A 26,253-nucleotide genomic window follows, 5' to 3' on the forward strand; every position below is an offset into this window, starting at 1 on the left:
GCCACTCGCAATGTCCTCGCATCGTTTCGGACTGCTAGGAGACTTTTCAGGATCCCGCGCGGATACCGTGGTTTATGGGGAAAGCTTTTGTCGGAGGTTCAGGGTAGGCAACCCTTTCCTGCCCTGGCTGTGGATCGTCCTTGGCAGGACTGGGACCTTGCAGGCCGGTTGAGTCTAGAAAAGGCCTCTACCAATCAGGTGTATCATCTTCTCATTCAAGATCACCAATGGCTGGGTGTGAAAGCTAATACTGTTTGGGGACTGCGGAAATCGCTGTCATGGTGGCAGGCAACGCTGATGGAGGGCTGGCTGAATAAGGCACCTTTCAAATGCAAGGTCTTTCTTTGGCGGGTAATGATTGGTGGTCTTCCTCTTGCCTCGGCCCTTTCCAAGCGTCGAATCTCCAATGGCAATTGTTTATTCTGTACCACTACTGCGGAATCGGCCCGACATCGTTTTCTTTCTTGCCCGCTCGCCAAGAATATCTGGTCACTCTTGTCGCAAATCTGGCGCGCAGTGATGGGGTCCTCACTAACTCCTTTCGATTGGGTTTTTGTGCGCCCAAAGTACCCCACACCGCCACAGTTACATATGAAGATCTTATTTCACTTTTTCAGATACTGGGGATGCTGGCACATTTGGACCACGCGCAATGCCTTTCTCTTTGATTCGGCCTCTAATGTACTGAGACATATTGCCAGGCTTAAAGGGCTCTTGCATTGGCAGCTAGATCTCATCCGGCACTCCGACTTGCTCCCTCGGGAGGATTTGCATCCCTGGCATATGGCAATTGCCTCTGGGTCGTTGCCATGATTGGTGTAACCTTTTTAGTGCATTAGTACGGGGATTCCCCACACGTTGGCCTAGGGCCCTCGTGTCTCTTGTAATCATGTAATCATGTAATCTTGTACCTTTTTTCCGTAATTAATACAATTACCTTTTACGAAAAGAGAGAGAGAGAGAGAGAGAGAGAGAGAGAGAGAGAGAGAGAGGACGTCGCCTGACCTGCGTCGCCTGCTGCAGACGCCGTCTGACGCCTTCTGCTCGCCGCATGCAGTCCCCTCGCCTGCCCCTGACGCCCTCCACGGCCGTTGAGTCCTCCCCCTTGCTGTTGGACAGCCCCTTGCCTGCGTCCCCCATCCGCCTGTACTCTGCCCTCTGCGCTTGCTTCTTGCCCCTTCGCCCTGCCTGTTAGGGTTTCGGCTGATAACGGGCCCCTGCCCTGCGCCCCAGACCGCCCTGCTCTGCCGTCGACTTCCCGGCCGTTGCTTTGCCCTCCTGCCCCTGCATTGTTAGGGTTGTGCTTTGCCACCAGGGTTCTTGGGACAGGCCACGACTGAGGCTGACAGGTAAAGCTTCGCTTTCATTAGCTGTGCGTGTAGAATACGCCCCTGGACAGTGACTCTGTACAGAAAAGAGGGAGCGAGAGAGAGAGGGAGATAGAGAAAGAGAAGCCTGCGTGTCTTTGCCCCCCGCGACTTTTTCACTCGGCCTCTGTCTGACATACGTACTGATACAATATGGCTGGCCTGGATCTGGCTTTCATAGACCAAACGGTGGCAGCTCTTGGTCCGGATTTTGACACCGAGGAACCAGAGGACATGGTTCCGTGCACAGAGGAGATGCCCCCTGCTTCTGACCTCCAGCTAGCGGGCAAACGCACCAAGCATACTTCGGCAGGGATAATGGATCATCAGGATCGTTCCTATGCTCAGGTTGCTTCTGATTTTGTGGACTCCCAGGAGGTTGATTGGGAGCACCTGTTGGAGTTTGCCAACACTTTGCTGTGGGCGATTATGTTCAACATAATCAGGAAGTCTTTTCGGACTCTGCAACGGAAGATGTTCTGGAAGCCACTGTGGATCCGAAACATGTCTTGCGCTCCTTTTCAGTGTTCTATGAACGTGCTGTCATACTTTTTTTCACTGGTAGGATCCCGCTGCTTTCCCGTATTCGCCAGTGGCTGCACAATCTGCCACAAGAGGAATGTGTTGAAGAGATTTTTGTTGGCCCCCGGGGTTTTTTTGAGGTGCTATTGAAATCAGAGACACACCGTGCTGCTCTCCTGTCTAAACTGCCATTGTTCGTTGATGATCGCCGTCTGGTCCATGTGGTGCCATGGCGCCCCATGGCAGATTTTCAGCGTCTGCTGCAACGTGAATGCCCTGTGTGGGTTGAAGTGGAAAACTGTCTGGTTGTTTATTGGCCACTGCTAAAAGACGCCATGGCCGCTGTGTAGCCATGAGAGCTTGCAATCATTTTATCAAATCACTCACCATGCGGAGTCATATGATTGGATGCACGTGAGTCTATATACCATTGTTCATCAGCCTTGCCTTATCTAGGCATATCCTTAGAAATATGCTGCATAGTAAACAACCTATTTGTTTGATCATCACGAGTGTTACTAGAAGATGTATAGTTGCCATGCTGACTGCCATCTGCCTTCATGTTAGCTTGCTTTTTATGATAGGCCTTTGCTATGTGTCCATATCTGCCACATTAATGATAATCTGTCCCTATTTTACTGATCATGAGAGTGCGAAGAACCACCTTTGCCTCTAGGTGATCTCCCCCCTGTCTCTAAAGGATCATGATCCTCTTGGACCTTGTGCATTTTGACTCTGCCATGCATTCTGTTACTGCTGTCCGTAGGCATTCCAAGTGTTACCACGACCTCGAGAAGCTCCACAAGCTCTGCCACCTCTATCTCACTGACTCGAGTAGAACATAGTATCTCTACTCTGAGAGGTACTTGATCTTGTATTCAAGCCAAGCTTGACTTCCTCATGCAGCAACAAAGTAACTCATCCTAGTCAGGGGGATTTGTTCTTACAGAGATCGATGTCAAAGGCTTTGTATTCCTTTCCCAAACCATTCAAGGTGATTGCAATCATGTCATCATTCTCAACTTTGGAACCAATTGATGCAAGTTGATCTGCAATAGTTTTAATCTCTATAGCATAAGCTTGAATACTCCTACAATTCCTTGTCATCATTATCATCTTTGGAACCAATTGATGCAAGCTGATCTGCAATAGTTTTAATCTCTGTAGTATAAGCCTGAATACTCCTACAATTCCTTGTCATCTTATTGAATTGCTGTTTTAGCTGAATCTTCCATGCATAAGTAACATTACCATAATTTTTCATAAGAATGTCCCAAGCATCCTTTGGACTTTGGAGTTTGACAACTAGTAATTTGCATAGCCATTGCATCTAAGATGCATAATGAGAACCAATGTAAAACTCTGCTAGATCTCTCTGACCACTGCCTATGATCTCTCAGTTGCTTTACAGTCGAATTCTTTTCTAGGAGTCTCGGTTTAGCTTTATCTCCTGCACAGAGATCCTAGTAGCCTCTTCCAATCAGGAAGTTTTGCATCCTGAACTTCCATAGAGCAATGTTCTTTTTGTCAAGCTTCTCTCCCACAATTTGAGTGATATTGTCGGTACTTGTTGCATTTTCCATATCTTCAGCTGTAAGTATTTATTGCAATATGTAAACTGTCAATGTCTGACTCCCTGCAGTCCAAGATGTCTTTTCACTAATAAAATGCTTGCATAACATTCAAGCAATACATCTACATTTATAGGTACCCTGCATTCAGCTCAGTCCTGCTCAATCCAGACATGTAGCAGACATCAGTTCATCAATGGTAAAAGCTCTACAATAACCAGTGATATTTCAGCTCAAAAGCATGTCAGACATCTCCAAACATTTGCCATACCCTCAGGGGCTGATAACACTTCATGTAGATACCATTGACTGCATAGTAGACATGAATACAAGTCTTCTAACCAATGACAGATAAACAGTCTGTGGGACAACAGCAGTAAAATCTCTGTTAAGGTTGAAGTATTTCAGCTTAGAACCAGCTCCAAAACATCTTAAGCAAGTGGTATGAACTCTGGAAGTCAATACATGGACATATGACCATGGATGCTTGTACACTCTTCAAGTGGCAGTGAGAGAAAGACTGCAAACAGGCTGTGACTAGCCAACTCTCTGTTATAACCAGCTGCAACTCAGTCCAGAACTGAGCATTCAGTGCTCAATCAGCCCATTAACCTTTCTACAGATATGTGGCCTCATCCAAGCATAAGTAGGTACCAAAAATAAGCTTCAGTGAGCTCCAAGTTTCGAGTACAAGTTATCACAGATTTAAGACAGCACCCTGCCTGTGTATTCAATCAGTGACTGATCTTCAGACCCTTTGAATGGCATCCAAATGCATGAGTATATTACCAAACTCAATGCCAAGCATCCTTGCAGTGTTCAGGCATAGTATATGAGCACCAATGCTGAGTATTTTATGCAGAGACACAGGCACAACTTCAGCCTATTCATGCTGGTCTGGGAGGGCTTTTAACCTGCCGCTCACTGATGCATATGGTGCACTCAGTAGTGCTGAGAATCTCTGCTCAATGGCCAAGGTTGTTACTCAGTAAGGAGTGCAACAACCACACAAACATTGCTACCCATTTGCAGCAGATTGCATCAAGAGAAAAACAGACGCAAATCTGGACAGATCACGCTGATCTGCTCCTGTTGATGCTAGTCACGATCAAGGCACATTGTTCATGAATAAATTACTACAAAGGTACTTCAATTTATCCAACACATCATCTCACTGCCCCAATTACTCACCTTCTATGAATTTGAGTGGCAACTATTGTGCAATGCTCAGATGTTTAATCAATTTCATAGGAAAACCCAATACTCAGAGGGGGCATTAACTTCCCAAAAGATGAAGCAAGGTGGTGGAAAGAATAACACCGAGATTGAGTCAGGTAGTAAGGAACAAAGTAACTATTCTCTAGGATTGAATAGGAGTGCTGCTCAAAGACCAAGGGTAGTCCTCCCAAGATTTGACCCTCTTCCCCACCACCTAGGTACTTGAGTGCATGAGACGAGGGTCCTTCAGCTCCATCTCCACACCCAAGAGGGGGTCATCCTCCACCCCAACAAGTTAGATCCACTACTTCCATCTACACTTGCTACACCCGAGGGGTTATCTGATTGGTCCATTGATGCCAGTCTTTGGACTTTGGTTGTGAAGCACTTATTGTCTCCCTTGAGGATAGACTTACCGAGTCCTCTTCTATTTCTGAGTTGCCCTCTACATCGAGTGTATATCCTGAAGGAGTTGAGCCTAGTTTTCCTAGAGATTTTTATGATCTAGCAGATGATGGAGCCTTTCTCAAGTGTAGATTGTAGTCACACTAACCGCAGTTCTATTGTACTTTCCACCTGTGCATCAGTTGAATCTTGCAGGCATGCTCTAGCCAAGCTTCTCTCTTCCACTCAACATTTCTCCTCTTATTTTTCTGTCTTTAGCGTACCTACCTTTTGGTAGTGGGACCATCTCAAAACACAACACATTGCACTTACAAGCACTTTCCATTGAAGTTGAGATATGTGTGTTTTATGGATGGCATTTTTTGCTTATAGCTTGTCTCACTAACCCCTACAGGGACTACCGGTTGATTGAAGAGAAGACTTGGATTGTCCGGTACTCATTATCTTGGTTTCCCTTCCTTGATGGGGCCACAAAACTTGGACCAGTAAGGAGTCTTTTCCTGTCAAGGCCAAGTACTTGCCTTTCTTGAGGTGACCTTAGAGGCCATTCATTTCACAAGTTTTCAGCTAGACATGCTTCTTTGGGTGCTTGTCCTTTTCCCTGTCGACATATACATCTTGGGGAGAGAGGGGGTGCATACTTCTCCTTCCACTATCAAGTATTGAGAGGAGGAGGTATTCTTCTCTTGGTGTTTATAGGATTTTGGTTACTTCAAATACATTATTATTGTACTATGTATCAATATCCATATCATCAGGATGATTATGATTGTAAAAGGGCACTTGGAGAAGTGAACAATTGTCCTATGAGGGCACTATTCAAGTGGCACCATTGCATAGCATTTTGCATGAGTATAACCTATTGCATTGCCCTTTGCCAGGGTTACATCCCATCTGTGGACAGATTTGTTTCGTCAGATCCATCTAGTCTGGTTGGATCAGTCTGTTCCATATTGTTCTTGTCCGACTAGACTGGGCAACATGACTATTGGTGCCCCAAAGTTACTATTGTGCAGATCATTTTCCTGATCATTGGTACCCCTTTCTAACTGTCTTGCAGCCCCTTTTCTTGGCTGGGTAAAACAGCTGTCTTCCATTTCATTCTCCATCCTCAACCTTTAAGCTCTCTTCCTCCTTATCAAGGCTAAAGCCTCCTTTAAGTCCAAGCCTCAAGCTCACGTCTCAACCTTCACACCTCCACCTCTTCCTCTCCCTACCTTTTCCTTCCTCTACCTCTTCTTCTTCCTCTCTTATCAACTTCTCTTCCTCTACTTTTTGAGTCTTCCTTCTTCTCTTTCTCTTTCTCCACCTCTCTTAGCACCTCCTCTATCTACCACCGCCTCCTCCATCTCTCTTACCACCTCCTCTATCTACCACCTCTCTTATAAGTCAACACCTCCAACTCTCTTACTACCTCTATTGACAATCACCATGCCTAAAGCCCTTCATAAAGCCTTTTCGTTACACACCTCTCATCTTGAGAAAATCACTAATCACACAAATGCTTATTGTAGGACTTGCAAGTATTGTGGCAAGGTCCAAACAAGTAGTGTCACATGGCTTCTCATCCACTTGTCCAAGATAGGTGGAGAATGTGGTCCATGCCCAAAGATCCCTCAAGCGGTGGCCAATGAGATCATCAAGAAATATTTCCCCATTTCAAAGGCATTGGTAGGCAAGGTCTCCGCAAGTATGGCCCAAGCTCAAGAGGAGATAGTCTTTCCTGATAGATGCACACCCATGGCCACCCCTTTGGCTACGCCAAATTGCATCAACATAGAACAAGAAAAGAAGCATATCCCTAGGGTTCCTGCTCTTAATGTTTTGTACAATGCGCTGAATAAAAAGCCACAATCTAGCCGGTTGTAATGCCAAACCAACTAAGGTCTCCACAAGAATTGAGATGCATATAATCTAGATAGCTAGGAATTCCTTTGTCCTGCTTGTGCATAGTTAGTGTCTCGTTCTCTCCCATCTACCTTTGTGAGTATGGGTGATCTTCGCCCTTATATGTTGACAACGAACCAGGATCAAATTCGTTGGACTCTCTTGTTTTGCTTTGCATCTCATTGTTGAGAGTTTTGAGAGAAAGCTACCTGACATTTTAATTGTGAGACTTGAGGTGTAGATAGCTGTCACTTGGCTTCTCTTTTGTTGGGTTGGTTTGTTTTTTAGGGGGGCGGGGTTGCTTCCCAACTTAGTACTTTCATGTCATTACTGTCCAAATCTTTTGTTTTATTTCTGTGTTGTAATAAATATCTGTCATGCAGCCCGGTTTCACCTGGTTATGCTCTTTTTTGCATGCACAAGGTTTGGGCTATTTGGACCAATTGGATAGGTTGCACTGAAAAACTCTCGTGTCCATGCCTGCACACAAGCTTCAGGATGTCTAATGTCAACAAACAAAAGGTGTGTTATGTGTATGAATTTTAGGATTGTCTTGGGACAATTTTTTCTGTATCAAACAGTTTTCTAAGACTGATACACATGCTCTTTTAGTACTCTGTTGCCTTGGGTCTACTTGAAGCCACACCACCTATTTAGAGACTCCATCAACATGATGAAACCCAACCCTACCTAGGAGGAGCTCAACTTTAAGGAGTGTTGATTACAAATCCTAAAGAGAAGGAGAAGGAGAACTAGGACTCTGTCTATGTGCATGAATATTTGGAAGTTCAAGATTTCTATTTAAGTCCTTGATAGCTAATAATGAAATGTTGAACATAATTGGAAAATCTGATCATCCTGCCTGAGACTGCAAATATCTGTTTTAACACAGGGAACTCATTCGTCAAGTTCGGGCCTGCAAAACTGCAGCTGAAGAAAGAGAGGTCATCGCAAAAGAGAGTAGTGCTTTGCGTACTGCATTTAAGGATGATAACCCCAAAAGACACCGGAATGTTGCTAAGCTCATGTTCATACACATGTTGGGCTACCCTACACATTTTGGCCAAATGGAGTGCCTTAAATTAATAGCAGAAAATGGATTTGTGGAGAAAAGGATTGGTTACCTTGGCTTTATGCTACTACTGGATGAGAAGCAGGAGTTGTTCATGATGGTCACAAACTCTATAAAAAAGTATCCTGAAACTTGCATCTGATAATTCATGTACATTTTAACTTTCTGGTATACTTACAGGATGTAGAGGATTTGTTGGTTTTCTTTTTGTTAGCTTGTTGGTAGATTTACTTTTTTGTGTTTCTTTGTTGGTGACATTCTTGCACTTAATATATCAAAAGCATCCTGAACTTGCAATAGTGATTTGAATAATGCAAATCAGTTCATTGTGGGCATTGCACTCTGTGCATTTGCAAACCTCTGCTCTACCGAAATGGCTAGTGATCTTGCATCTGAAGTAGCAAAACTGCTGCAGAATGGGAACCCATACATACGTAAGAAGGTAAACCTAAAAGTTTGTAGGTTTCCACATCAGTCTAAGTAGCTCTGTTTATGAAGATATTGAGGCTTAAATCCTAGCTCTATAATCAGCAGAGGAGAAAGTCGAGCTTAGCTAGAGAGAGGGCACGACTACTGGCAATCTAAGTCTTAAGAAACAAACTAGATAATTTCCATGTTATTTGCAAAGAATAAGAATCAGTATCAACTGTGCTTAAAAAGCCACGAGCTGTGGAAAACAGGAGACTACAAGCAAGATGATGAGACTCTGAAAAGTGAGTGCCTGGAGTATGGATGATGACTGTGCCAATGAAAAGGATTTATGTACTAGCATAATTTCAATGTTTGCTCATATTTCAGGTAAAAAGATACATTCAGTTCTTTTCTAATCGATAGACATTCTTCTTGTCTAGGCTGCTTTGTGCTGTGTGCGAATTGTGCATAAAGTTCCTGACTTGGGGGAAAGTCTGTTGAACTCAGCTATTGCATTGCTTTCGGACAAACATCATGGTGTTCTTGTTGCTGGTTTAAAGCTCTGCATTGTGCTATGCCAAACAAGCAGTTCAACAGCTCTTGAACACTTGAAGAAAGTAAGTGCCAATGAAGCTGAGTTATTGTATCAATGGTGGTAAAAAAATTAATTTTCATGAATGTTTTGAACTTTTTAGAAGGTATTGCTAAGATCAAACAGCCGTCTGAACAGTAGAGTATGTGTATATCTGACATTTTTATGCTCAAGAGTAGTTGCATCCTTTTTTTTTCTGATTTGATCTCGAACCAGCCTTCCTTCTCGGATAGGGTGGTAGACAACCCGATTTAACACTAAATTACAGCAAGCAAATAAAATCATAAATCTGAAATAAATATACTCCTACATTTAACTTGGACAGCTGACACCTGATTGGCCCCGAAATTGGTGCCTCTTGTGCTATTTCTTTAACTTCTATTGCTTGAATTTGTAATATACTAAGGCAGACTGATCTCTCTAAAAATTCCAATACATTTGGCTCTCACTGATGCATCAAGATCTAATGTGCCCCTTGATTATGACATTGTTTAGGCACAAATTGAATCTAGTACACTCGTATGCGGGTCAGCTTCAATGTGGATGGTCAATCATCACTAAATTTACTATAAGTGCTTCATTTCCAGCAGCTGCCCTTTCGTGGAGGAGGATTCGGGTGGTGGGCCTTCAGGGGAAGACATGGCGACTGGACCCCTATGTTTTCTGAAAGGAGCTCAGGGAGTGGCGCCTTTGGATTTGGGAGGGCAGACCACTTGATGAGCTGGAGTGGGATCTAGGAGAGTGGCTATGGCCGGCATCTGCGGTCGCCAAGAAGCCACCCAGGTTCCTAGAATACACTGCCAAGAGTGGCAGACATGTACTGATGTAGGAGGATATGGATTGGCGCCGTCACGTAGCAGGCACTGGGTGGAGCACACCATTACGGATCCCTTCCGAAGGACCTTCTGGCGCCGCCTATGGGATAGTTGGAGGCCGAGGAGGATGTCGTACTTCTTATGGTTGGTGGCACATGGAGGTTTGGCGGTGGAAAGTTGGCTTGCCCAGATGCAGGAGGAGGGAGGTTGTAAGCGCTGCACAGAGCAGCCTCTGGAAAACCCAAAGCATTGCCTTTGGTCATGTGAGGAGGCGCAGCTCGTGTGGAGAGGAGCATGCCGCATCCTTCACCGTATAGCACCCAACCTTGGATATATCTCATGGGGAGCTTTCTGTTGGCAGGCAGTCAGCCAGAGCCGTCACCTTTTGTATGAGGCTGGGATGCAGGACACGATATTCATTATCAAGGCGGGGTCGTGCACAGTGGTCGGTTTGGAGGCTCTACCCATACGCCATGTACTGGAGCCCACAGCAGACCGCTCGGAGGCATGGGAGATCATAGGGAGTCTTATTGGATGGCATATCTGGAAGGCGCGGTGTCAGGAGGCTTTCGGCGGAGAGAGACTTTCAGCACACGCGACCTTAGCAGAGCTCTGGACCTCCATCATCCACTCCCTCTGCGGCTGATGGGATCAGGTGCAGGGCGAGTCCAGGGCTCGTCAGGAGCTCCGAGGTCACTTCATGCACACTTGGGGCAGCCAGGGTCTGTTCTTCGTGATGCAGGCAAGCAGCCCCAATTGGCGATATATCAACTCCCCCCCTCAGACCACCTTGAGAGGCTTGTATACATGATGTATTGGTGACTTTGCGTCAGCTCCAGCTAGTCTGTTGAGCATGAGCACTCTGTTGTAATCAGTGTTTTTGAGTAATATAATCAGCCACATTTTACTTGCAAAAAAATTTCCAGCAGCTGCTCTAATCTTTCAGCTTTTGTTTAATGGGCATGCACTTTGAGCTAGCTGAAAAACCCTAATTTCTATTGTAAATTAGGGTCTTGACAGCATAAAAACTATTGTCCACCTTCAAATAGCTGAGCAAAACTGCAAATGGTTGAGATTTAATGGCACACTTCTCAAGAAAGCTGATAAACTGAAACTAGCCTTACTTCTCGAAGAGGGTGGTAATGACCTGATTTATCAACAATTACAGCAAGCATAAAATTCACATAAATTGGAAACACAAATGCTACCTAAATCTTGGACAATGGATGCCTATCATCCCCAAAACTAGTGCCCCTTGTGGTATTTCTTTATCTTGAATTGCAATCTAGATGGAAAAAAATGAGTTTCCTTGAATCCCTTCACTCTCCAATTGCCTCTTGCTGTCATAAATGACGAGCAAGCCTTCAAACCAAATTTCCCCTTGGTTTGCTCATGGATTGGTCTTAATTTTTCTCCTTGGGTGACAAATTCAACCCTAAATGTTTGTTGTCTGAATGGCCGCTTGAATCTCTTGAAATTTCCCCCAATTTTAGTGACTGAAATTCAAGTCGCTAGGCCCAGATTGTGCAATAATTAACTTGCAGTCATATGCGCAAGTCACATTTGCACATTTGATTGACTTTTAGTCAAATGCTGACCAAAGCATTAAAATTTCATATTCTCGTGAGATAGACCACTCCCTTGAAAACCCTGCAATCATCCTCAATTGCATTGCAATGTGCCAAAGCAAAGCATATTGCATTGGAATTTACCAAAATGCATCATACTCAAAACGACATTGGCCACTATTGTTCAACCATACTGAAGCCAAACATTTGCTGAAAATTTCCAGCCAACATAAATAAATTATAAGACTCATAAATACTCCAAAACTTTTGCAAGAACCCATAGAATATATCTCTCAATTGCATATCTCAACTATTCTAGCCAAACAACCATATTAGAGCATAAACTGAGCATGAACCATGGCCACATTATTAATGGCATTCATAAAACACATGGCTGTTCACAAAACTAGCTGAATATCACTGACAATTGATGATCATCCATTGAAAACCAACAATTGATAATCAATCTCTAATGATCATACACTAATGTAAACTGATACATACTAATGCAAATATATAGTTTCTTAGATGTAGGTGAAAAATCATACTATATAATTTTGAATAGTGACCTCATGAAGAGGCTCCAAGTTTTTCATGTGGTTTCCTATGGCTCCTGCCATCGCGTCGCGGTCCTCCTCCCCCCTGCCCTACACCCTCTTGTCTGTCCTCCCCCCTCCCGCTCGACAATCCTCCCTCCAAGTGCTAGTTCTCCCCCTCCCCCCCCCTCTGTGCCAGTCCTCCTCTCCTCCGCTATGCACCCTCTCGTCTGTTCTCCCCCTTTCCGCTTGACAATGCTTCCCCCCACACCCCGCTTTTTTCCCTTACCAACCCCCTGCCTGTTTCCCCCCTCCGCATGCTCCCCTGACTTGAGGCCCCCGACAAGGTGGTCACACCACCGTTTTGAAAACAACAAATTTCCCTTCTCTCCCCCACCTCCAGTTGCTCCCTCCCCCCCCTGCAGCAACTCCCCCCCCGGTAGCACAACAACGTGATAGGTAGGTTCCTAGCAAGGACGCGCAATGGAAACCTCTGGTCAGACGCCAGTGCATTCTACGAGTGCCCCCCAATCAAACACCTTGCACATCATCCTCTCTGAGGAACAACTCTTAGCCGTCCGTGCCACAGAGATGGAGTTGAAAGAAACAACAATCTTTGGTCGGTTGTTGGACACTCCCCATCGAGGACCCAGCTGTGGGATTGGCTCCACTCCACGCTGTGCATTGGCATAGCGTAGATCGTGGAGGCAGTCCTCGTGTACCTCTGCGGACGTAGCTCGTGAGTTACTGGAGAGCTCGCCCTATGCCTCCACAAAGGGGGTCATTTACATGGTTCCTTGGTATAGTAGCTTCATAGTGGAGTCTTTTGCGCTCCACAACACAGTTCTCAGACACCCAGTCACCTTACTTTTCCCCGGACTGGTGGTAGAGTACCGCTAGTTAGTGGAGGACTTTGGACGGCTCTTCGGCACAGTTTTTCCTACCTTGTTTGGGGATGCAGTGATAGCTGTAGGAGTCCCAAAGATAGGAGTGGCTGTGAAAGACACAAAGAGTATACCAAAGTTCTTAGAGATTGAGGCAGGAGGTCACTCCTTTAGGCAGCAGGCCATTGTGACTAGGCAACCAGGGCAATGCCTGCGTTGCCATGACTTTGGGCATCAGGCAGCAGATTGTATGCATTTTGGAGCCAAGGCGGCTCCGCCGATAGGCTCGCAGGTGGACACTGACGGCTTCACATCGGCTCGCAGGTGGACACTGATGGCTTCACATGGGTCTAGAGAGGACAGAGAGGGAGACGGAAAGGGGGGCCGTAGCTAGCTTCTCAGATGCAGCCTCAACAACAGGAAGCAGGAGGGCGAGCGACCCCCCCTGGGGAGAGCACTCCGCAATCCCCCCTTGCTCGCTCCACCTGGTAGGATTGTAGTCCCCCACAACCACCACCCGTGCCTCACACTACCTCACCCGAGATCCCACAGCCCCCACACCCACCCCCCTCCACCTCCAAGGCTCCCCCCATTGACCTTGGCCCACAGTCCCCCCTTCTAGGGCCACCAGCCATCCCCCACCACACACCCGCCACGTATCTCTGACCATCCCACCATCCCTCGATCCTCTTTCCCCCCACCACCTTCCCTGCCGAGCACCCCCCCCTGATCCGCATCCGGTGGTTACCAAAACGCAGCAGTCTGGAGGCTGGAAACTGGTAAACGCAGCAGTGTACCACCGATCGGGGGTTAGAAATTGTGCACAGTCTGTTGTAAACAACAAGCTGAAACAGTGTCTGAGAGTGTCAGGGCCTACAATGCTGAAAACGCAGGCTGGCTGACCCTGGAGATGATGGATAGCAGGTTGGACAGCAGTCTGGGACAATTTGGAGCAGTCGCCAACAGCTGAGAGTTGTCGCCTATAGCAATGGACAGGCTGAAGATGAGGTGGCTGCAGTCATGATGGCTCGACAGCAGATGGAGGCGGGGGCTGCACGCTGGAAACTGGGTGCCAACAACAGCAGAGGGTGTGTGTGCTGGTGTAACCTGCAAAACAAGGATCATAGCTGAATGGGGGCAGCCTGTCTATTTATAGATGTGGAAGGGTCCCAAAAAATTAAGGTTTCCACTAAACTCTCTCGAACCGCTCCCCGTTTTAGGGTTTTACTCTAAAAGAGCATTTTTAGTGTGTTTTGGGACTCTTTAAGAGGCTAATCAGCGAGTAATGCCTATTTTAGCTCAACACCCCCTCTCAGGTCCAAAACTGAGCTGAAAGGTTAGGCTAGCCATTGTGATGTTTATGTACCCCAAGGCGTCCCCCCCCAAAGCAACCAAGGCATCGGACAAAGGGTGCACGTCGGCTGTCCAGTGGCCTATCAAGACTATAGAGACGATGGTTATCGTACCAAGGGAATCCAAGTAGTCACCCCAGAGAGGATAGGGCATAGTACAAAGGGTGCATGTCGGCTGCCCAATGGCCTATCAAGCCCTACAAAGGCGGATGGAACTACATGTAATGCTTTTTTATTTTTGAATAAGTGAAGTAAATTTGATGGGATGCGGCCGATTAAGTAAAAGTAACCCAGAAGACGGGAGTGGGGAGGGTACACCCAACACATCACAAAACAGTACAAGCTAACCCAACCACTCAGGGTGTCAATGACGAGGAAAAACAGGTGGTGAGGTATCCATGTGATGAAGAAGGATGGTGGTGCGGTAACAATAGCCGCCGGTGGAAACAGCTTAGGATCCGCTTGAGTGGTACTCTGCACAATGAGATGCAAAGTATGCTACATGCTAAAGAATGTTCATGCAGCAGGTGCCACTTGGACAGTGTCCCTCATGGAGAAATTGTTCACTTGCCCAAGCGCCCTAGTACAAAGATAATGAAATCATGCAATGCAAAGGGTAAGGTACAACAGGGGGGAGAAGCCGATGTTGAAGACAAAGTGCTGAAGCCTGTAGAATACCAAGAAGGGTGGGAACCCCCTCTCAACTTGGATGTAGATGTCGAAGAAGGAAGAGGAGCCTGATGTCCGTCTTCGTGTGGTGCCGAGAACCATAAGGAATGAAGAGGAGGAGGAAGCATCCCAGCTGGAAGAGCTAGGTAGAAGTCACCGCCATGATAGCATTGAGAGAGATATCGAGAGAGATGTTGCATGATCTGCCTCAGGAGGGGAAGCCTTCATGTTGGTAGAAGAGAAAAACTCCAAGGATGATGAAACCATGAAGGAACGGCGCACATCCCAAGTCTCTAGCCTAGGTAGGACTGGGCAAACCTACATGTTAGCCCTACACTGAAAATAAAACTTGCAAAGGAGATCAAAGTTTGCAATCACAGAGGTTAGTAGTAAGATGCTCCCAAAACAAAATAAAACTAAAATGAAAAGATAATTGAAGGAACAAGTGCAATGATACAAATGTGTATGTGTGTGTGAGTAAATGCAGTGGAAGACTTAAAATATAGAGACAAAAATCCTATGGGCCCGACTCTAAGAGTGCGGAAAAATGAATACTAGACTAACCTAGGGTATCCGAAAGGACATAGAGACATGCTAGTCTAAGAAGGTGGCCACCATCGCATATGTCTAGTAGCAGGGCTCTGCCAAGGGAACGCATGACGGGGTGGGGAGGAAGGTGAGATAGATGCCTGAAGTGCAACGGGATCGGAACTTGCAGACCAATCAACCAATCCTTCAGGAGTAGAGAAGGATGGCCGCTGAGGCTGTCCGGGTGCCACATGTCCATTAGTCGCTGTGGGGACTGGAGGAGCAGATGGGGCAGCAGTGGAAGGCGTAGCTTCATTGGATTGTGAAGTTTGACCAAGTAGTGGAACTTGACCCGTTAAAACGTGTCTTATCCGTGAAGGCATTCTTGGCCGTTGCAACAGGAGTGGTAGTGCTTGGAGATGGATAGTGTGAAAAAGTGTAGTGGGGGTAGGATGGGGGAGTGGAGTACACTTGGGAATGGGCCCTAGAGTGCCTACCAGGCATGCGGGTAGTGTGCAAGGTGGATCCATAGATAGGGATGGGCTGACTAGGCATGGGCATGGTAGCCACATGAGGAACCCAAGGAGGTGGGATGGAAACACGGGGAGTAGAAGATGGGAATCCCTGCATAGGTGTAACCCAAGGAGAGTGTGAAGACGCACCATAAGTTGAGGATGGAAACCCCTGCATATGAGTGGTCATAGGAGATGTGAAGCTGGGGATAGTGAGGGGGATGCCCATCATAGTCAACCCAAGAGTGATGGGTGTGCTCATTTGCTGAAAGGTGAGAGGCACTGTGTTAAAGGGTGGCATTCCCCCTAACGAAGTACCATGGTACAAAGAGGTAGAGAATGGGGTGAAGAAGGAAAAGGTGGTAGGAGCAGAGATGGTAGATCCAACCCCTAGGGTGTGTGATGTAGATGTGGAGTATAATCCAAGATTTTGGAAAGTTTATGAGAGAGGATCAAGGTGTGATATAGAAGAGGGTGGGATGGGAGGGAAGTGAGAAGTGTGTGTAATATGCTCAAATGAAATAGAAGCTGTAGATGTACCTGAATTTCGTTTGCTTCGTGAGCCCCATTTATTGAAGTTCATATACGCAAAGCCATCCGAATCCTGTACCTCAAAAGAAGAAACAGGCGAGGGTTTTGATTCATGCAATAGAAAAGAATTGTACAAACCTTACATTGGACCTGGCAGAGATGATGAAGGTGGATCGCCAAATGTTCCGAATGCCGTATGTCCTTCATGATCGGAGAGGTGGCCGGCCTCACCAACCGGTCCGAATATGGTAGCAAAACTGGTGGGAGGGGTGTAAACATCACCGTACTTGTTGCGATAGTACTCCTCAAAGTCCTCCTCTGTCATGTTAGTGAAATCTGGTGAAGGTTGAGTGTCGTCCTTCTCACCGAGTCCATAATGCCGTCTCAGGGCCTCCAATGATGGAGAAGCCTGATAAGACATCATAGGAACTGGAGAAGGTGTCTGGGACATTGTGATTCGGTTATGAGTTGTATTGTGTGCCTTGCACAAAGACTAGCTCTCAACAATATCCATAGGATATTGTTTACAAGAGCATCGTCTTTGATACCATGTTAAGAAGACTGCTAGGGTTTGCATTGAGGACACACAGAGTGTACGACCACGACAGAAACACAAAGAAACAGATACAGACATAGAGGGCAAAACTCAAACCCTAAACGCAAAACTCAAAACTCAAACCCATACGCAAAACTCAAAACTCAAACACAAAAACTCAAACACAAACAGAAGAAGGGAGAGAGAGAACACAACTCTGAAGTGAATGAATGCTGTAAATGAATGTAAGAGTGTACGGTGTGCTCAAGGGTAGAGCAATGTCGGAGTGTGACGTCCACCGAAGACGGATCCCAAGTCTGTGACCAGCAGTCGGAGTGTAGGAGTGCTGAATAGTGAATGGCAGCAGGATGGTCACCAAAACGCAACAGTCTGGAGGCTGGAAACTGGTAAACGCAACAGTGTACCATCGATTGGGGGCTGGAAACTGTGCACAGTCTGTTGTAAACAGCAGGCTGAAACAGTGTCTGAGAGTGTCAGGGCCTGCAATGCTGAAAACGCTGGCTGGCTGACCCTGGAGATGATAGACAGCAGGCTGAACAGCAGTCTGGGATAGTTTGGAGCAGTTGCCAGCAGCTGAGAGCTGTCACCTACAGCAATGAACAGGTTGAAGATGATGTGGCTGCAGTCGATGATGGCTGGACAGCAGATGGAGGCGGGCTGCAGGCTGGAAACTGGGTGCCAACAGCAGCAGAGGGTGTGTGGGCTGGTGTAACCTGCAAAACAAGGATCATAGGTGAATGGGGGCAGCCTGTTTATTTATAGATGTGGAAGGGTCCCAAAAATTAGGGTTTCCACTGAACTCTCTCGAACCGCTTCCCATTTTAGGGTTTTACTCTAAAAGAGCATTTTTAGTGTGTTTTGCTGCTGTTTAAGAGGCTAATTAGCAAGTTATGCATATTTTAGCTCAACATATCCTACCCTTGGTTTGCCCTGAACAATTGTGGGGGATGTATAAAGGGATAAGGGACTAGGGATGGACCCAGCCGAGCAAGGTCATTGGAGGTATCTAATTTGAGGACCCCTATGTGCTGTGGTGTGATTGTGGGTGCCTTTTTTTTCTCATTTTCTTTTTTTTTTGTTCTCTCTTTTCTTTTTTTTTTCTCTTTTTTTTTCTGGGATAAAATGTATACAATCAATGCAATACGTTGAGGCTATCAGTCTTTTATTTGGATTGAGAAATGTCGTGATCCAAAGGCTGTGAAAAATGGATTTTACAAAGATAATTGTGTTACTAGCCTTTATGCTAGAAGAACAGTTGTTGAGATGAAGAGATACACTTGAGATTTTGCAAATGTCTTTGTAACATGTGAGACATTGGAACAATTGAGGTAGCAACTGGGGTGAGCTGTGCATGGACAAGGGATAGAGCATATGGCGAATTGAATCCTGGTTGATGAAGAAACGTTTTTCATTGTTGGGAGTGTGGCTCCTACTCGGATGTAGAGTTTGGCCAAGAAAGAGAGAGTAGCCAATGACTATGCTTTGGGCCATGCTCAAATGTATTGTGCGCTTTTTACAAGGTTGATTTTCTCTTCTAGTGGGGCTTTCGTCATGGCTCTTTGTTTCTTGATATTTATGTTGCTTTCTTCATAATGGTTCTTTGTGGGGTTGGTGGTCTTGTGGTGACTTGGACATTGAATACTTTCGTACAGAGACCTGTGTCATCCTGGATTCACTTGGCAACTTATGAGAGTACATGCAAGTCATATGCTTCAATCATAATGAATAGGTGCAGCTCAAAAAGACATCACTTATCTGAATCCCATAGTATTGACTTCGATGCATATCACGTGTGCTTGATTATCATTGCTTGTGTGTGTGCTAGCTTTGCTTCTTTTGGTATTATTTATACATAGTCATAAAACACATTGTTTATTTATGTACACATTTGTGAATTCATGTCACTTCGTGGGGATAAAAACCAATTGTAGAACTCAAGATTGTACTGGAGTGTAGCATACGTATTTAGTAATCATGACAACCTACTCAGTAACAATAGATATTTTGCATCATCGAGTAGCATGGTGCCTTGTCCAAGTCTATTGGCAACATATCGCTCCTCCTCAGTGAGAATTTTATCAATCAGAGAGTTCTCTTGGCTAGTCCCAGCGAAGTCCATACCCTGAATGTAAGAATAGACTCTAGTGAAGGATTGTATATACCTCTAATAGCAAATAAACTCCAAAATACAAATTGGCAAACAAATCAAACCCTCTCAACAAAAATCCTAATGCTTGTTTTCCTTTTTTTTCTTTGTTTTTTCCTATACTAATGCATTCAAATCACAAAGTACACACCTACACTACTCCAACCTACTTTTCCAGATCCAAAAAACCAAAAACTTGCTAAGGAGATCGAATACCTCTTTAAACTCCCTCGTTTTCTACCTATCTCAAGCACCAGTTCGGGGAAAATCCTACTTCAATGCTCGATTCGGAGTGCGCAAGCACTCAAGGCTTGAATCCATTGGTCGTGGCACAATGGAACCAAAATGTAGAGGCGAGCTCAAGCTCAAGCGGCGCCAAGACCCAAGGAACGCTTATGTTCAAGTGTTTCAAGCCAAGCACTAATGGCTACCTCTCACATAGCCGACGCGCTCTCTCTCTTTACGAGTGTAGTGAGCTTACCTTCATGCCCGATCGAGTTGCCTCCTCTCCCGAGCACTTCGGTAGCTCCACGATCCAAGTGCAAGCTTCAACTGAGCTCGATCCTCAAGCTCCATGCGCCAAGCTCCATTTCCTCGAGCAAGAGAAGAGAAGAGAAGAGAAGAGAAGAGAAGAGAAGAGAAGAGAAGATGGAGAGCTTCTCCACCACGGTCCCTCACCCTCACGCACTCACTCTCTCACACTCTCACACTCCCTCTGTCAAGCACAAGCTCAAGCAAGCAAGAAGAAGAAGAAGAAGAAGAGGAGAGCTACTTTTGGCCACACACAAGAATGAGCTCCTCATTCACTTTTCAAGTTTATATATAAAACCCTAAATCCCTTTTGGGCGGTCATCCCCTTATCCCCTTTTTTATATGGCCGGTAGTGGTCTAGGCCCTTTTTCCCATTGTTCTCCTATCTTCCTAGCTTCCTTCCTATCGTTTGTCTACCTTTACAATTTGCACAACGCTCTTTTACAAAAGAAATCATGGTGCGTCTTGTGCGTTTTTACGAAAGTATTGACTTGCGCTTTTTCTTGTGCGCCTCTCCTTGATTTAGCACTTCTTGCGTTTTCAGATTTTTCGTGGCGCACCTTCGTTTTCCATTTCACTTTTGCCTTGGCCTTGTTTTCTGCTTTAGATTTTTTGGATTTTCCACCTTTTTCATTTGAGGGTTAACAACTAGCAACATCATCATCATTCTCAGTAGGACATTTGACCCCTGATATGCTAAGGAATATGGCAGCAACGGCTAGAGCAGATTTACGCGTCAAGTTCGGGACCTATTCAGAAAAGTCTAAACAAGACCCCAATTGACATGTAGCTCAATTTGAGACAAAGTGGTAGGCGAGAGGATTTGACGGAGTGTATGATGCGCAAGCCAAGATGCGATAATTCCAAGCGACACTTCAGGGAAAAGCCGCGCAATGGTTGAGTAATTTCATTATGGAACATTTTGCAGATTACACAGCATTAAAGAATGCATTTTTGAATAGATTCTAGAAGGAGAAAACTCCAAATGATGTGCTTGCTAAGATTAAGAAGATCAAGCAGAAGATGTTTGTGGGGGATTATACATAGAAATTTAATTAGTATTTGAAGAGGCTTACAGCTGCTGAGAGGCCTACAGATGAAATGTTGGCCGGATATTATATGAAGGGATTGTGGAAAGAATTGCGGAATGCGGTTGCAGGTGTAGATGTAGGAGAAGGATTGGATGCATTAGTGGAAACTGCTATGAGAGTAGAGCAAAGGTTTGGAGTGTCAAATCCGAGTACTTCCAAGAAGAGTTCTTGAGAGAGGAAGAAGAAGAAGACAAAGGGGAAGAAGAAAAAGTCTACAGATGACAGCAGTGATGACGATTCCGATTCAGATCTCGATGCAGATTCAGATACAAATTCGCATTCCAATTCAAAGACCAGAAGCAATTCAGATTTAGATTCGGATTCGGATTCAGAACCAGAGTCAGAAAAAGAGGATAGGAAGAGGAAGCATAAGAAGATGTTTAAAAAGAAATCCAAAGCCAGGACAAAGGGAGATTTAGTTGAAAAGATGGTGGAGAAGAAGTTGAAAGAAATGGGTGTTAAACAAGAGTCGTGAAGTAAGAAGGTTCATTGTGATATTTGTGACAAGGATGGTCACATGACAACTAATTGTTGGTACAATCCAAATTTTAGAGGACCAATTCCAAAGAGGATTCAACAAAAGATTTAGCAAAATATGGCGCAGGCAAGCGGAGTATTTCCGGAAGATGTTTAATAATCACGGATGGTAGAAACATCAGCAACAATTTTTTGGATGGCGAACCAAGCATCATGCCAATGTTGTCATGCATGGGGTTATGCACATTACCAGCCATACCCAGATACATTGGGCCTTGCATACTATGCGTTGGTTGTTGCATATCATAAGGAGTTGTATGATACATCCTTGTATGTAATCCCTAATCCACCATAGTATGAAAAATGGTGCCACCACCAAAGTATCTTGGCTACCCTATACTTGCTATTGAGCTAAACATGCATTAATCTAACTTAAATAGCCCCAAATTGCGCTTAATTAATGAAGAAAACATCTTATTTAAAAAAGAAATGCGATCCTAGAGAGTTACTGTGTCTCACATGCAAAACCCTAATTTATGTGTCCCAAACTTTCCATAAATAGACATGCATCCCATCACTCTCCTTCAATCTTGTTTTTGCAGGTTTCAGGAGTTGTATCTCTGCTACCTACAATCTGTTCACGGAGGATATCATGGTTAGAGCTTTCACTAGCCACCTACAACCATATGGCGTGCGATTCCAACCTTCTTCATGTGTTTGCAATTGTCACCAAGTTCCATGAGCTATCGCCTATAGTTAGTTGCTGTCGCCCCATAAGCTAGCAGCTATTGCCATGATCTTCTCTCCTCTAAATGTTGCTTTTTGGGTTTTTGGATGCCGCCCTGACATTCTCTCACCACCACTGTCTACTGCGTTTGTACCTAATAGTTGTCGTGTAGATTTTCTCTCTCCTTAGGTACCTACGTTTTTAGTCTCTCTCTCTCTTGCATTGTCGTTTGCATCAAATTTAGCCTTCCTTGGTTGCATTTGCTGGTGTTAGACACTCGGAGGCTGCCTTTGCTGCGATTCGAGATCCGTTTGGAGTACGACACACTCTACAATTCATAACCTCTGCCTTGATCCTAGTGATATGAGAGTTCGAGGATTAGTATTCACTGCATAGTGTGTTTACTGCATAAGCACTGTAATTTCATTATTCAATCACTTTATTGTTCATTGTGTTCATTGTCAGTGTGTTACCCTAACCCTAAACCTAACTGTGTTTGAGAGTTTATCAATCTATGCTTTGTCGTACAATTGGTTTTGTGTTTTTTGCGTTTAGAGCATTTTTCCATATGGTATCAAAACTAGGTACTGTTTGAGAAACCTTGGCCTTTGATCGAAAAGATCATTCATGAAAGTAGGAATAATAGAAGGGTTAGATGACTTCGAATGCATTCACAACACCGCTCCAGTCTCCACAACCAAACATGGAACAAAATGATCAGGAGTGGGCTTCTCAGCTTGCTGCTATCGATTTGACATGGAAGGAGCACCATCAAACTACCATGGATTCCACAAACCATATCAAATTTCTGCTATTGAGTATGATCTCATCCTTATGCATAGGGCTCAGCAGGAGGTTGAAGATAAGCCTGAGTTTTCTCCTTTAGATTAGTGCACAGAACTAATGATCTTGTAGGACCTTTGAAATCTCCACTACGGATCGGCCATCTACAAGTGGAATCTGGCTCGGATTACACATCACTTTCACAACACTTTTTTTCAATGCCAAGTACGAACCCTACTATTTCAGATTCCATGCCTTCTGTATTTTCTGTTGGATTGGGAGATGCTCATCAAGAAGAGACTCTTTAAAACAAGCTTTGGTTTGTGAGTAATGAGGAAGATAGGTATTTCTTCCATGAACTCAAAACTAGGCAAGAAGCTAAAAGAACTTGTAAGTATTTCTAACCTTCCTTCTCCTTCAAATGATTTTATTTCTCATGGTCAATATGGAGTAGGCGCATCCTTATTTAATGCATTTAATGGACAAAAGGAACCTATGATGTTTCCCATAATAACATCCAGCACAAATCCATTTGGTCTCCCATCCCTCCCTCCCTCATCTTCTGCTGCACCTTTCTTTTCGCTTCTATTAAGTGCACCACATTATTCACCATGCACCACACCGTGGGGTTTTGTACATTTAGGCATAGCCTTTAGGACCTCTACATACCCATTTCCGAGTGGTGTAGCTGTGACGGCGGCTCGACCCCTACACATACACTTTCGGGCTATCCCTTTGGGAGTGCATCCCAGACATATTCGAGTCTCGATCATTTGGTATCGCAGTTTGCCTCTGTGGCATTACCTAGTGGACCATCCGATCATTCTCTAGTGTCCCAGCAGCTGACATTTGGACAAGGCTATTGTGTCCCAATGCCTCCACCTACACCTATGTTATCATGTGGATCTATGTCCGTTTCGGTTACCTCCGCAGCAATCGGCACTCATTGGACATTAGTAGCCTATGTTTGTTTCGTTTACCTCTACAACAATCAACACTCATTGGACATCGACAGCCTATTTCTGCATAGCCATCTTTACTCCCTCCTACTTCTTATCCATCACCACCACCATCATCTTATCCCACCTATCCATCTTTACAGACACTTGATGGTTCTAGTTTCTCATCCGCTAAGCATGCATTTAATGGCAAGACTTGTTTCAACAAGTCAAACTGATGAGGCATGTCTTAGACTCTCAAAACCTATGGGATTTAGTGTAGGGGTTGGAACCCCAACTTGATCCCGCTCTTACTCCATACGAGGTCGTCCGCCCATGGAAGGCTTGTAACGCCTCTGCTATTATTGAGCTTATGTAGGGCTTGTTGCTTGAGTTCCACTCTCAGCTTCAGCATTTCGTCTTACCATCGGAGTGTTGGATACACTTCGCTGACCGCTATGCGGCTTGGGATAGGATCCATCGCATCAATTTGGATCATGAGCTCCAAAATTTCAAAATCATAGACAAGGATGACTTGAAAGTCAAGTTGACTGAGTTTCCCTACTGATAAAGATTTTCTTGGAAACAAGATTGTACAATCTATACCCTTTTCTTTCAGTGTTGCACCCCACAAATATACACTTGACAATCTTATTGTCCAACTTCTTTCCCAATACTTTGGGAATATGATCATATGTAAGACACCTAAAATTACGAAAGTGACCAACTGAAGGTTTACAGTTGTTCCAAGCCTCAAATGGCGTGACATTTTTCAATGCCTTAGTAGGGTATCTATTCAAAACGTGACAAACACACATAACCGCTTCCATTCAAAAACCATGTGGCAATTTTTTAGCTTTCAGCATACATCTGGCCATCTCCATGAGTGACCAATTCTTCCTTTCTGCAATCCCATTCTGCTGTGGAGTATATATAGTAGTATATTGATGTGCAATGCCTTTTTGCTTCAAAAAATTATTCAGCAAAGAAGACATGTATTTCCCCTCTCGGTCCGAACAGAGAGTCTTAATCTGACAGCCAGATTGATTTTTCACAAGTGCAATAAAAGCCAAAAATGCATCATACACTTCTAAATAGACATAACAAAAATGAGTAAAGTCATCAATGAAGGTGACGAAATAATAACATCCACCCAATGACTTTATCTGCATAGGTCCATACACATCTGAAAGCATAATTTGTAACCTAGCCGTAGCTCTAAAAGCAACATCACGAGGAAAAGAAAATCAATGCATTTTTTTCAAAATGCATCCCTCACAAATATGCTCAGGAGGTCTCTCCAAGAGAGATAAACCATCTAACATGTGAGTATGTTGGATAAGCATAAGGTTGGTTGGTGTCTGAGGCGCTAGTACATATTTCACAATGGCTACCAACGGTGGATCCAGACAATGAAATGCTATGGTCGCTGAAGGACGATGATAGACTGACTAGAGATGTGGTAGTTGGAAATGGGGTAGAAAAAATAATTAATGCCTCAATGGAGGAGAAGGCGAATCGCTTCTGTATGTTGCACTATGCCTCTATGGAGACGTGGCTCGCCAAGTACCAAGTCGCTAGGCAAGATTGAGAGGAAGTGCGATCTAAATTCCGATGTAGTATGCATCATCGACCGATTCGATATCCTGAGAGCATGGAGGAGATGCCGCGGTTCATGTCAACGCGACCACGGTCTCAATGGAGGAGTGGGAATTCTCGAGGGGATGTAGTCCAAAGGTGATGAGGTGTTTAGGATTTGTCGTATCTATATTTTATATGCAACATCTAATTTGAGTGTTTCAATGTACAGTACAAAATATATAGTGCAATGTGGTCGCGCGAACGGCATTTTCGCGTGGAGCGTATTGACAAAATGCGCTCCACAATGGACTATGGTATCATGGCAAGGTTCGAGCAAGAGAGCCAGCGACGAGCAACGGATCCAAACACGGTTGTAGATGAGATGGAGTATTTTGGGAACTTGCAAAGTATTATTACGCTGGATTACCGCAGCTTCTCCATGATACTATTCGATATGCAGTGGTTCAAAGTGGTACTTGGAGGAGCTGGAGCAATAGTTCGACGAGGTCCATTTGGATTTCTCGAAATAGATTCCGAAAAAAAATAGATGGATTTACGCGACACCTTTGTGTTGCCGGTCCATTGTGAATAGGTGCATGGACTCATTTGTTTGTTAATTGTATTACGACATGGTACATGTCACAATGGTTTAAAAGCCATGCTACCTTCTGGCCGAGCTCGTTGTCGCACAAAGCCTTTCAGGGTTTTCACGAAGCGCTCCAAGAAGAACATCAACTGCCATCGTTAACATGCCTTATGCGAGCATGCTATAACTCTACATGTGACATAGTAGGAGTAATAGGAAAGTACATCTCCTGCCCATTACGTCGCTGTGCCCCCGCCCGCATTTCGTCGTGCCTCCGCCCGCCTGTTTGTTGCGCCCCGGCCTACCCCTGTCTTGTCGCTTTGTCACACGCCAGTGCCATCGACAGCCACCAGTGCCATCGACTCTCTCCCTCACCATCGATAGCTACCAACACCCA

The 26,253-nt window shown here is 44.9% G+C and overlaps 1 protein-coding gene across 4 annotated transcripts in view; it reads left to right on the top strand.

Moving 5' to 3' along the window:
- Positions 1-26,253, top strand: part of LOC148012641 (AP-1 complex subunit gamma-2-like) — a 235,857-nt gene that overhangs the window by 15,242 nt on the left and 194,362 nt on the right. For 3 of the 4 annotated variants that reach the window (XM_087668808.1, XM_087668809.1, XM_087668810.1), the window contains exons 2-4: positions 7,863-8,162; positions 8,343-8,484; positions 8,894-9,070. In XM_087668808.1, the coding sequence (XP_087524934.1) occupies positions 7,863-8,162; positions 8,343-8,484; positions 8,894-9,070 (619 nt within the window). Of the gene's footprint in view, positions 1-7,862; positions 8,163-8,342; positions 8,485-8,745; positions 8,841-8,893; positions 9,071-26,253 lie in introns of those variants that run through there. The other variant, XM_087668811.1, reaches the window with a different exon arrangement.

The sequence above is a fragment of the Lygodium microphyllum genome, chromosome 27 (assembly GCF_053477565.2).
Source record: "Lygodium microphyllum isolate KBCC chromosome 27, Lygodium_microphyllum_v1.1.10, whole genome shotgun sequence".
In the NCBI taxonomy this organism is placed as follows: Eukaryota; Viridiplantae; Streptophyta; class Polypodiopsida; order Schizaeales; family Lygodiaceae; genus Lygodium; species Lygodium microphyllum.